The 13,781-nt window shown below is 44.1% G+C and overlaps 1 protein-coding gene across 1 annotated transcript; it reads right to left on the bottom strand.

Moving 5' to 3' along the window:
* Window positions 1-4,200: 4,200 nt before the first annotated feature.
* LOC139161667 (lysozyme C-1-like) lies at window positions 4,201-13,063 on the bottom strand. The gene is made up of 4 exons (XM_070741102.1): window positions 12,915-13,063; window positions 12,563-12,724; window positions 10,357-10,435; window positions 4,201-4,486 (listed from the first exon to the last, which is right to left on the bottom strand). Exons 1-4 carry the CDS (start codon window positions 13,048-13,050, stop codon window positions 4,420-4,422), a joined length of 444 nt encoding a protein of 147 aa, XP_070597203.1. The 5' UTR covers window positions 13,051-13,063; the 3' UTR covers window positions 4,201-4,419.
* Window positions 13,064-13,781: the final 718 nt, after the last annotated feature.

Raw genomic sequence — 13,781 nt, 5'->3', positions numbered from 1 at the left:
ATAGGACCCCTGGCCTTCGCTGGTCACTCCTCGATGGCCTCTGAGGGTGTCGCTGATTTCCGGGTGACATCTCCGATTCTCTGCCTGCCAGACCACCGATAAAGATGACACCTTAGTACAAGACTTTAAAAGTAAGCATATGGAATTATCTGTCATGAGAGATTGTATATTGTGGGGGGACAGAATAGTAATCCCCAAATCATTACAAAAAAAACTTATGGAAATGCTACATCAAGATCATCCTGGCGTGGTTAGAATGAAGGCCTTGGCCAGAGGACACCTCTGGTGGCCTGGCTTGGACTCAGCCATTGAACAGTGGGTAGCCACTTGTCCCCCTTGCCAGGAATCAAGACCACAATCCCCTTGGTCATGAATTCATGTTGATTTTGCTGGGTCAATAGGGCCCCACATGTTCCTGGTTGTGGTAGATGCATACTCAAAGTGGCTAGAGATTGTAGTAATGGGAGCCACTGCATTGTGCTGCTTATTTGCTACCCATGGGTGCCCATCTGTGTTGGTTTTGGATAATGGGCCACAATTCACATCCAAGCAAATGGAGATATTCCTTGCCCAGTTATGCATCAGGCATGCCTTAGTTTCCCCTCATGCAGCTTGGGCTAATGGTATGACTGAAAGATTTGTCGGCGTGGCAAAAGAGGCTATTAGGAGGACAGAACCTGGGAACATTCATGAACGGTTAGACACATTTCTCTTGACCCAGCACATCACCCATAGTTCAGTAGCACACAAAAGCCCTGCAGAACTATTAATGGGCAAAAAGTTGAGGTCCCCCTTGGATAGGTTGCATCCTGCCTTCTTAAGCAGTAGAGAATACTGCTCAAATTCCCCAGAAAGAACATTAAATGTGGGGCAAGGGGTTTTTGCAAAGAACTTCGATGGCAGGTTGAAATGGGCTAAAGGAACAATAATGGACAAAACCGCACCTAAAACATACCATGTCCTCCTCGAGGACGGTCGCCTATGGAAAAGACATATTGATCATATTAGGAAACGGTTGGAAACAACTGGCCTCCACCAAGAAACCTCACCAAACGTTAACAAAGAATATGACTCTTCACGCCCCACAGGGAACTTTTTCCGGCAAACCCGTTCGCAAGCGCGACCCGGACAATTTGAAATAGACTGGGACTTACCGGGTCATCGCCGCTCCACCGCTGGGGAAACAGGTCCAGAAGAGGCCGGCGATGGTCCTGCGGACTCTACGCAGAGAGGGTCTCCACAGGCCAGGACTGGAGCCTCTCCGGGAATCGCAGATGAGCCAACGTCCTCACTCTTCGAGTTTCAAGACTCAACTGAACTGCGCAGGTCACAGAGAGAAACAAGAAAGCCCAACCGATTGGAGGACTTTGTCACGTGTCTCTCTGACTGACCTGCATCTGAACTAAGAGGGGAGGAGTGTTAGATATTCTGCCCAGTTACCTACCCAGTTACAGGGTAAAAGTCAAAAGTTCAGAGTTGTTTATTAAATGTTGATTGGTTGGCCTCTTTTGGCGCTAAAAATGTATCCTTGTAAAAGCTGCCTGTTGCTGGGGCTAGTTTGTATAAATACTAAAAGCTGTCATTGTGTTGCCCTCTCAATACACAATTGCTATTTGACTGATTTGAGCTTGCCTTTGATTCAACCTACTTTTGAGAGTTATTACAGATGAGACCAGAATAAATTATCTAGAATGTATGAAGACTCTTCAAATGTATTTTTATTTGTTTTTCTATTTATATTATTATTGTAATCTGCCTTGAGTCCTTTGGGATTGTGTGACATAGAAGTCGAAAAAAGAAAACAGGACATTTTATCCTGTTTAATAATCATGTAAAAAAATGAAAGGTATTTGGTTTCAAAGATTTATTTATCTGTCTGTCTGTCTGTCTGTCTGTCTGTCTGTCTGTCTGTCTATCTATCTATCTATTTATCTATCCATTCATCCATTCATTTGCAAAGACAATCTTCCCAGAATGCCTGTTTCTCAACGAATTTCCCCATACTTAATCTGTTTCCCCACATTTTGCCCAGTTCTTCTTTTTCCAGACTACCTTTTTTCCTTTTTATTTCTTAACCTATATTTCTTGTTTCCTTATAATCCTTGCAGCACAAGCATAATAAATTGAGGCAAGAATTTAATTATTTTTTCCACTATATACTAGACTTGTGTGATTAAAACTGTTTTTTTATAAAGTATCTTTATTGTTTTCCAGAAATAAAAAAGAAGAAAAGAAAAAAGAAAGAAAGAAAAAGTAAAAGAATAAGGAGTAAAAGCAGTATTTCTCACATGTTTTGTTCTAGTTTAACAGATCTTAATCCATTTCTATTACCTTTCTGATACATTTCTTTATATTTTGTATATTTACATTTAATTATCATAAATAAATTTTACTAATTGATATAGAAAGAGATACATTGGGAAGAAAAAGAGTAATAAAAGCCATACTTCCTAAGGTAATTATTATCCTTCTTTTGTATACTGATACTTTGTATTGTTACATTTTCAACCTTTGTTTCGAATCCATTCGTGCCATTTTTCCAAAATTCGTTTAGATTTTTTACTTTCAATCCCCTTAATTGAATTTGTCATTTCATCCATCTCAATACATTTATATATTTTATCAATAATTAAGCTCTCTGATGGAGTTTGTTCATTTTTCCATGTTTGTGCCAATGAGATTCTGACTGCAGTGCTTATATGTGTTATGAGGAAGAGCGTTTGTTTGGTATAAGATCTTTTCCAAATTCCTAAGAGTAAACCTTCTGGTGTGTATTCTATCTTCTCTTTTATAATTTCGGTGAGCCAATTATGAGTTGTTTTCCATATTCTTTGAATTTTGGGGCAGGACCACCACATATGAAAAAAGGAACCTTTTTCTTTTTTACATTTCCAACAGGTGTCTTGTAATGTCAGATATATTTTTGCTAATCTTGATGATGGCATTTACCATCTGTAGAAGAGTTTGTAATAATTTTCTTTACATGCAGCTGACAGTGTTATTTTAGATATTGTATTCCATGTTTTTTCCCAATCTGCTAGATGAATATCATGTTGAACATTTTTAGCCCATGCTACCATAGGATTTTTAATTGTGTCTTTTATTTTTTCATGTTCTAAAAGTAGTTGATAAATTTTAGTAATCTGTTTGTCCTCATACCCTGTCAATATTTTGTCTAGAGGTTTTGTGGTGATTTCAATGCCGGGTGTATGTTTATCTTTGTTGTATCTAGATTTTATTTGGGTATAGGTCCACAATTCTAATTTATGATTTTGTAGTTCTAGTTCTTGTCTGGTTTTTAGGTTCCCATTTGAATAAAGAATATCTGCGTATTTTAATGTTTTTGTTGGGTCTATCAAATTTGGGTAGCAGATAGCTTCCATGGTAGATAACCATCTAGGGATTTTAGAGTAATATTTCCTTTTAATTTCATTCCAGGTTTTTAATAATGATTTTCTAATCAATTATTGAAAGTGGTGTGATTAAAACTGTTAACTAATCTGCTTGCCCAAGCTGACTCGTTTATCAGAATATCAGACCCTTCCTGTATTCCAGTCCTGAACTCTGTACCTTTAATATCCCAATGTCCTACTGAACTTTTAAATCCACATTTTTCAACAATTGCTTTCTTTGCAAAAACGACGCTATCTGCATCTATTTCCTACACTCTGGTATCTGCCAGGATAATGGATGATAGTAAGATGGCCACCAGATTCTAAATTCAGACATCAGTTATACTGTACAGCAAAAACCAAGGCTTAATATAACTGGAGGTACATCCTAGATATTGTCTGGCCTTGATTGCCAATTTAGAATATTCATGGAAGAATTTCAGTAGAAGCTCTGGTCAAAAACTCTTTTGACCACGACCAAATCAGGTTCTGACCTAAAAAAAAAATCATATTTTTTTCATAGCCAATTTCACCTACCGCACCATTTTTTGGTAAGCGCCATATTTCCAAAATTAGGTTTGAATCATAGCCAAATCAGTTTGTGATCAAAGTAACAGAACAAACTATGGTCGTGACCAGAGTTTCTACTGTAGTTCACTCATATTGTATGAAGAGATGCATCAAGATCTCTCTTAGGTGATGCCAAGTTTTGAACCAGTGATGTATTTGATTACACAGTTCTCCCCTGCCATAGAAAAGATTACTAACTAGTTCAGTTATGTGAGAATAATGAAGGATGACATGAAAATTGCAAAATGCACAATACCCATTTTATTGAACATTTTCAAGCAATATTTGAAGAGTTTAAAAATGATTTTAAATCATTATTTGTATGCAGACAAACGTGTTCTTCCCAACTTGTGGGTACATGCTTCGAATTGAATTATGAAAGATAGATTATGTAAGAAATAGTATCATTTTAATCACAAGAGGAGAAATGTAGAAGAGAAATGCAGGCTCATCCATCTCAGAGCCGGCAGCCCTGAATGAATGACGACACATCTTTTCCCTTGCAGTGGTTCCTCCAGGCAACCCTAGAAGTAAGAATAAGAATATTGCATGTCTTTCCAAACCACATACATAGTTGTTTGTTTGGTTATGTAAACCTACTTCAAGAATAACAGAATATGAGAATAACAGAATTGGAAGAGACCTTGGAGGTCTCTAGTCCAAGTCCTTCTCCCACAAGCAGGAGACAGGAATTCCCAGATAGCCAGCGGCACCTATCTTTCATTCATCTTATTTATTTATTTATTTTATTTATTACTTAGATTTGTATGCCGCCCCTCTCCGAAGACTCGGGGCGGCTCACAACATGTAAAAAACAAATCATAAGCAATCAGACAAATTTAAAATATTTAAATATTTAAAAAAAACCCATATGCTAACAGTCACACACACAGACATACCATGCATAAGTTAAACGTGCCCGGGGGAGATGTTTCAGTTCCCCCATGCCTGCCGACAAAGGTGGGTTTTAAGGAGTTTACGGAAGGCAGGAAGGGTAGGGGCAGTTCTAATCTCCGGGGGGAGTTGGTTCCAGAGGGCCGGGGCCGCCACAGAGAAGGCTCTTCCCCTGGGGCCCGCCAACCGACATTGTTTAGTTGACGGGACCCGGAGAAGGCCCACTCTGTGGGACCTAATCGGTCGCTGGGATTCGTGCGGCAGGAGGCGGTCTCGGAGATATTCTGGTCCGATGCCATGAAGGGCTTTAAAGGTCATAACCAACACTTTGAATTGTGACCGGAAATTGATCGGCAACCAATGCAGACTGCGGAGTGATGGTGAAACATGGGCATACCTAGGTAGGCCCATGACTGCTCTCGCAGCTGCATTTTGCACGATCTGAAGTTTCCGAACACTTTTCAAAGGTAGCCCCATGTAGAGAGCATTACAGTAGTCGAATCTCGAGGTGATGAGGGCATGAGTGACTGTGAGCAATGAGTCCCGGTCCAGATAGGGCCGCAACTGGTGCACCAGGCGAACCTGGGCAAACGCCCCCCTCGCCACAGCTGAAAGATGTTGTTCTAATGTGAGCTGTGGATCGAGGAGGACGCCCAAGTTGCGGACCCTCTCTGAGGGGGTCAATAATTCCCCCCCCAGGGTGATGGACGGACAGATGGAATTGTCCTTGGGAGGCAGAACCCACAGCCACTCCGTCTTATCCGGGTTGAGCTTGAGTCTGTTGACACCCATCCAGGCCCCAACAGCCTCCAGGCACCGGCACATCACTTCCACCGCTTCGTTGACTGGGCATGGGGTGGAGATGTAAAGCTGGGTATCATCCGCATATTGATGATACCTCACCCCATGTCCTTGGATGATCTCGCCCAGCGGTTTCATGTAGATGTTGAATAGCAGGGGGGAGAGGACCGACCCCTGAGGCACCCCACAAGGGAGAAACCTAGGAGTCGACCTCTGACCCCCCACTAACACCGACTGCGACCGGCCAGAGAGGTAGGAGGAGAACCACTGAAGGACAGTGCCTCCCACTCCCAACCCCTCCAGCCGGTGCAGAAGGATACCATGGTCGATGGTATCGAAAGCCGCTGAGAGGTCAAGGAGCACCAGGACAGAGGATAAACCCCTGTCCCGGGCCCGCCAGAGATCATCCATCAACGCGACCAAAGCGGTTTCCGTGCTGTAACCGGCCCTGAAACCCGACTGCTGGGGACCTAGATAATCGGCTTCTTCCAAGGACCGCTGGAGCTGGAGTGCCACCACCTTCTCGACAACCTTCCCCATAAAGGGAAGGTTGGAGACTGGACGATAGTTGTTAAGTACGGCTGGGTCCAGAGAGGGCTTCTTGAGGAGGGGGCGCACAAGCGCTTCTTTATAGAGTGATGGAAAAACTCCCCTCCCCAAGGAAGCGTTGGTAATCTCCTGGGCCCAGCTCCGTGTCACCTCCCTGCTGGCCGAAACCAACCAGGAGGGACACGGATCCAGTAAGCAGGTGGCGGAACTCACAGCTCCGATGGCCTTGTCCACTTCATCAGGTGTCACCAGATCAAACTCTTCCCAGACAGGTGGACAAGTACGTGCCCCAGTCACCTCGACTGACTCGTTGTCAGTCGACTCTGTTACACAATTGGAGTCGAGATCGGCCCGGATCCGAGCGACTTTATCAGCGAAAAACGTGTTAAAATCCTCGGCACTACTCTGTAAGGGCTCCCCAACTCCCCCCTGGTTGAGAAGGGAGCGGGTCACCCTAAACAGAGCGGCCGGGCGGGATTCCGCTGATGCAATCAAGGCGGCATGGTACGCGCATCTTGCCGCCTTGAGCGCCACTTTGTAAGTCTTAATAAAAGCTCTTACAAGTGTTCGATCGGATTCAGACCTACTCTTCCTCCATCGCTTCTCTAGACATCTCTTTTGGCGTTTCAACTCCCGGAGCTCCTCGTTGAACCATGGGGCTCTACGGGGTCTAGCGCCATGGAGAGGTCGCAAAGGCGCAATCCGGTCAAGAGCCCCCGCTGCAGCCCTGTTCCAGGCCTCCGCGAGAGACTCCGCCGAACTGTGGACGAGTGCCTCTGGAATAACCCCAAGCGCCGTCTGAAAGCCTTCTGGGTCCATCAGGCGCCTGGGGCGGAACATCTTTATTGGTTCCGCCTCCCTGCGGGGGAGGATTGGAGCCAGGAAGTCAAGCCGTAGTAGAAAATGGTCTGACCATGACAAAGGCAACACTTCTAAGCCCCTTAGTCTCAGACCATTACTCAATTGCTCGGAAAGGAATACCATGTCAGGTGCGTGCCCTCCCTCGTGAGTCGGACCCTGAACTACTTGAGTCAGGTCCACGGCTGTCATGGTGGCCATGAACTCCTGTGCCAACCCAGAGGTTTCGCCGAGTGACGGCAGATTGAAGTCCCCCAAGACAATAAGTCTGGGGAACTCTACCGCCAACCCGGCTACCTCCTCGAGTAGCACAGGCAGGGCTTTTGACACGCAGCTGGGAGGCAGGTACGTGAGAAATAAGCCCACCTGAACTCCTAAGTCCAACTTCATCAAGAGAGACTCGCAACCCGCTATTTCCGGAGCAATGAGTCCACGCAGGCAAAGGCTCTCCCTGGCTACAATAGCCACTCCTCCCCCTCCCCTGGGGTCGCGGTTGATGCCATATCTGAAACCCGGCTGGGCAAATTTCAGAGAGAGGAACACCTCCCTCCGGGCCCAGCCAGGTTTCAGTAATACATGCCAGGTCGGCCTCCTCATCCAGGATCAAATCCCGGATGAGGAGAGCTTTATTAACCACCGACCTGGCATTCAACAGCAGCAACCTGAGCCCAGGGCCAGAGTTACACTCATCACCAGTACCCAAGATTGGGCTCACAGAGCCAGAACAGGGGACCGTTATTAAGCAACGGTCCCTCGTTCCCCTGGAACGGCTAACTCTGTGGCCCCCGCCATATCTGCCTCTCCCCAGCAACACAGGGATATTCCGACCCCCTGCCACCCCAGAGATCGGTGCCCCTCCCTCTCCTGTCTCCCGGGCGTCAGGTGGGCCAGACATATCATTCACACTACTCTCGATACACTCATCCATACCATACCCCCCCGCCCCCGCCCATATCGTACCAGTCATTCCATTCGTAACCACAAGCAAATTTATCCCAATCATCCATTACTTAGAACCCTAATAACGTTAAAAATCAATTAAATTAATAATAGTATAAAATGGCAGTTAATAACAATTTAAAAACACTAAAAACTGTTAAAAATATAACTATATACAATATACACTAAAATTATAAGTTAATATAGATTAATATAAAATTAATTTCGTTGATGGTATGAACAGATCTTAAAAATATTCTTCAATCATCAGTAATCAGTCAGTCCAGGCATGATGTTCTTCTGGTCTTCACAGGTCTTAGGTCTTAGTCTAATTTAAAAGCCTTGATCTTAAAAAATTTTCTCTCTTTCTGGGTGTCTTTTTAAAAACAGTCCACAAGGGGGCAGTGTTCTTCAATTCATCCACAGTCCACCGGGAGCATAGTCTTTCAGCAGTAATATACATAGATCACAGAAATTAAGGTTAAAAGGGGAAGAGGGGGGGGGGAGTAAATAGAATAGTCCTCAGTTTTTTGACTCCCCTTGGCCCGCAGTAGCTCTCACCCACTGGTGCCAACGGGAGGGGGCTAACTTAATTGCCCCTAAATGTCCTCGTTCGTCTGTTGGTGTTACGGCTAGCTTCCGACACTGGACTCCATTCTTCCCCGCTGTCTCTCTCTCTCTCTCTCCCCCGTGTTGTCTCTGCCGCTCCCAGTCATCACCATCTCGGCACCAGACCTCTCACCTCCGGAGTCGAGCTGGGGATCCATCTCAGCAGGGGACTCGGCTCCCTTTACTCCCCATAATTTCTCTCATCACCTCTCCGCCGGCGCCGCGAGCCTCCGACCTCTGTCCGGTCCCGCCGCCATTCTCCGCGCCGGCAAGATGTTCCTCTGGTGCCGCGCTCTGTCAGCTCTCCCTCGGCACCCTCGACACCCCCTCAGCAATGGCTCGGCGTTCCTTCGTCCTCTCCCCTCTCTCCGGCAAGGCTGCATCTCACAGAGGTTGTGTCCTCTGCGAGGCTCCGCCAAACACCAAACGCCGAACGCCGCCGCCATCTCCATATCTCAACTGGCCACCTTTCCTTGCCGCGGTCTTTCTCGGCGGCCCCCCCAACAGGCGGGAAAGTTCCCGACCCTCAAGATCACAGAAGTAGGGGGACAAAGTGGCTAGTGGGCTCCGACCCATCACCAACCGTCTTAAGCCCGGATTGACCCATTTTCCTGATGATTCCCGTCATTTCAGGGGAGCAGCGGACCCACCATGCTCCTCACTGCTCACCCGGAACCGGATATGATCTTTCCTGTATATTGATTGATAAAGTTCTTTGCTGGTTTGTCAATGATTTCATTTCCACCAGGTTAAAATTCAACACTTTTTTTTGTTTTTGTTTTTGTTTTAGTTAAAATAGTCCTAACTTTCAATTTCTTACAACAAAACCCATATGACTAGTAATGCCCAAGAGATACTTTGGTTCCAACATAGGGGTGGGTTCTAATTTACCCCGCTGCTGGTTCGCTTCCTCCTTCACAGCAGGCGCACTCATACACAGTGGCAACAAATACCATAATAATAATAATTTTAAAAAATCCAAAACAAATATGATGATGCATGTTCAATGCTGGAAACTCAGGTTCTACGCATATGCAGAAGAAAATAAAATAGGAAAAAATCCTCCCCCCCAAAAAAAAATCAGAAAAAAAATCATTTTTTAAAAAAAGGGGGATGATGGCCTCCAGAGACTCCAGCAACCAAACCAATTCCATGATGTCATGGTAATGTCACCAGCAGTTTGCTATCAGTTTGAGCAAACCATACAGATCCGCGAGTAACCCACATCTGGGTCTATACTAGCTTAGGGCTAATGGGAGTTCAAATTCCCATCTAACCGTTTGCTGCTGCAGCCCGTTTTGGATTGGATTGGAAGTTTCACAACAAATGATCTCTCCCTACTTCTCTCCCTGTATTCTTTGTTTACCAGTTCTCTGATCTTGTTGAACTCTTCCATGGGATCAAAGCCTTCGTGTTTAAAGGGCCATCTGTTATTTTTTCTGGTACATGCCCCAATTCTATACCAAACTCCAATGCTTAACTTGTGATAAAAGATATTAAAACAAATGAGAAGCACAAAAGTGGGCAACAGATGGGAAATTACTGGGAAGAAATTATCCAGCTATAATAGGCATCAACCAACCTCTCTAGCAAGAAAAATACAAATTGCCATATTCAAGAAATTGTATCTTACCATCAGGGTTAAAAGTTGTATAATAATTTAAAGAAAGATAATTAACTTTCAAGACAGTTCAATTGCTACCCAATGTTACAAGTGGAAGACATTAATGGAAGATTGACTTACCAGGCATCCATCCCTTGGGGATCACGGACAATTCTCTTAGCACACTCAATATCATCTGTGATGTCATCATTTGTGAAATCTGCCAGGAAAGACAAATAGATGTTTCAAAAAAAAAAATCAAAGACTTGCATAATATTGCTATTTAAAGCAGATTCTTACCCAAGTGGCATTTAAATTGTAGGACCTAAATAGTTATTATGTAATGTATTCACTTCTATAACCTAATTTTTATACATTGACTAACCGTGTGGTGGGTGGTGTGGAGGCCCAAAATGAGATATGGCTGTGTGAAGGAACTTAAAGGATTTGTGACAATTTGGAAAATAGAGTACAAAGTGGAGGAGAAGATTGCGGAAGGGTAAGAAAATATGGTGGCTAGGATACTATCACAGATAACCCAGCAGGAACCTTGAGATGGTAAGAACCAATGTTCCCTCTAATTTTTTTTCGGGGTGGGCGGGAAAGTATAGTGTCTGAGTGGCAGTCCCCTTGGGACTGGGCGGCATAGAAGTATAAATAAATAAATAAACAAATAAATATATAAATGAATGAATGAATAAATAAATAAACAAATAAACAAACAAACAAACAAATCAATCAATCAATCAATCAATCAGTCAATCAATCAATCAATAAATAAAATCCCTACTTTTTTATTAAAATAAATTAATAATAAAACAAAACAAAACTCTATTACTATTAAAACTAAAATAACCAGCAAATCCAAAAACATAACTATTAATAAAAACAGGTGAGGGCTGGGGGGTTTTCTCTCTCTTATTATTTAAGTGCTTTTACCATATGCTTTAAATCAAGAATCACTTCTCTCTCTATTTCTCTCTCTTTCCTGTCATTCTCTGCCTCAATCATTTTCTCATTTTTCTTCCCCCTTTTTTTCTATCATTTCTCTCTCCCTCTCTCTTCCTTCCACTCCTCTCTCTCTTTTGCTTTCTTCCCCTCTCTCACTCTTTCTCACTCTTCCTTCCTCTCTCCTCTCTCACTCTTTCTTTCTTTCCCTCTCTCCCTGTCTCTTCCTTCCTATCTTCTCTCTCTCTCTCTTTCTTTTTCCCTTTCTTTCCTTCTCTCTTCCTTCCACTTTTTTCTCTTTCTCTCTCTCTTTTCCTTCCTTCCCCTCTTCCCCTCCCTCTCTTTCTCCCTCTCTCCCTTTATATTTATCTCTTTCTTCCTTCCTCTCTTCCTCCCTTTCTCTCTCCCTCTCGTTCACTTTTCTCTCCCTTCCCTCCCTCCCTCCTTCTTTCCTCTCCTCTTTCCCTCCCTCTCTTTCCTTTCTCTCCACGTCTCCGGCTTTGCTGACCGGCACAAGGCTAGAGCCAGCTGCCCGGGAAAGCCAGGAAGGTCCTCCTCCCCCCCCAGCCAAAAACACAACGGAGGTCTTCCGCCACCATCTTGAGCCTCGCATTGCTCCACCTCGCTTCGCCTGTCATCATGGACCTCCATTGTGTTTTCGGAGGAGAGCGGCAGGAAAGACCTGTGCCGGCCAGGAAAGCCGGGTTTGCTTTCCGTGAAAGCAGCGTGCCTTTTAAACACGCTGCTTTATTGCAACTCTTTCCTGGGTGGGGGGAGGAGGAGGCCACTCCCCCCCCCCAGGAAAGAGGTGCAGGAAAGCAGCATGTTTAAAAGGCGCGCTGCTTTCATGGAAAGCAAGCAGCTTCCGCGCGTTTCTTTCGTTGGAAGAGGAGGAGAGGGAGCGGATCGGGCGGGGGCAGCGCCTTCTACTGCCGGCACCTCCCTGCCCCCACCCCCCCGCCCGCGGGCTGGCAGGGGGATGGGGACTGCGCGCCTATGGAAAAGGGTGCGCAGGGTGGCATTTTGGTGTGCGCGCGCGCTCACGCGCGCAGCCTACTGGCAACAGTGGTAAGAACCCAAGCGGGAACTTTGAGAGGCAAGATGATTCAACACTAAACTTCCTGAAGCGCTGGGCAAAACTGAACAAGTACAAAGAGCACTAAAGGAGAAGAAGGATTAAAACTCCTGTTCAAAAGATTCACCTTACCTATTTCCCCTTTTCTAGTGTAATAGGTACACTTGGTAGTAGGTCAGATCAGGAAACAAACATTATAAGGATTGCAGGAATATTACAGCATAACAACAACAATAAAAATAACAGAATTTTGAAACAGCCTAACAACTGTTGCATTCTTTTCATCAAGATACTGTACTTTATTCTGAATACTAGGTGTCTTACCACTGCAAGGCTTATTGCAGCCATTAGCTGTAGGGCCCTGGTTATTGTTGCACCAATAGCGGCTGTTTATCTGGAAAATCCCATAGTCACGACTGCCATCCGTATTTGGTGGCCCCACAACTTGGCTATTGTATTTGCTTTCATGATAAGCCATGCAGACCCCTGGAAGAAAGCAAACAGACAAAGGAGTATAAAAGGTTACTGCTATAAATGAAAAACTATCCTGGTTTCTTACACAGCATATTTAACCATCTTCAGTCATTCTTCCCCCAACTAAGGAAGGTTCCAAGGACCCATCCCTCTTGAAAACCTGGACCAGGCCAAAATAGAGAGATAGAAAGAGTAAACTCACAATCGGCCAATTTGATCCCGCGATATCCATCCATGCCACTTCTTTTTAAAATTGAAGCCAATACACACTTTTCATATATTTTTGCTTCATTGGCTGCAGTGAAGACGAAGAGGAGAGCGAGTGCCAAGGCCTTCATTGCTACAGCTTCTCCGAGGAGATGTTCTGACTTCTCTGGTGCATCTACTGGATTTTATAGTCACAGCTTGTGAAAGTGGAAACTCAAGAGCGAATGATAAGTATGTAGCAATAGTAATTTCCAAACTTGAAGCAGTAACAGATCAAGAGAGGATGTTGAGGAGAAAGAGGAAGAAAAAAATATATTTTTAACTGTCAATTTTAATTTTGTAAGAAGCCCAACCGAAATAAAAAAATATGTAAGGAAAGAATTTTTAGCTCCATGGGAGATCCGGGGTCAAAGTGAATGAAGTGCCAAAAATGAACAAGTGATGGTTGAAGCCGTATCATTTTTTAATATGTTTTGCATCTGATGTATGTGGAAAAGGAAGAGGGCATTTATTGTGTGGTGACTGCTGCCTTTTTTATTTTTTTGGACCTCCATTCCAAAGACATTTCTCTCTCTCCTTTGGTTGATTTTTCTGTTTGGTTGCTTCTATACAACTTTTCTTTGAATGTTTTTTTTTTCAATCTGATGAAGTTTGTGGAGAAATGCAACATACTGAAATTACTCAGATAACTTTATTTTATTTCCTTTCATTGCCTTATTATCCTCCTTGATGGTACTTAAAGGGGGAGAGCTAGAAAAGTATGGATGAGGTTCTAGTTTGGTATTTTCTGCTTTTATAAGAGAATCTGACATGGATGGACAATGAATTCATACCTTCTAGCAACTGTAACTCTTACCAGGAT

This window comes from Erythrolamprus reginae, chromosome 2 (assembly GCF_031021105.1).
Source record: "Erythrolamprus reginae isolate rEryReg1 chromosome 2, rEryReg1.hap1, whole genome shotgun sequence".
NCBI lineage: Eukaryota > Metazoa > Chordata > Lepidosauria > Squamata > Dipsadidae > Erythrolamprus > Erythrolamprus reginae.
Note: the sequence above shows the minus strand (reverse complement) of the source record. Positions and strands in the feature narration are given on the sequence as shown.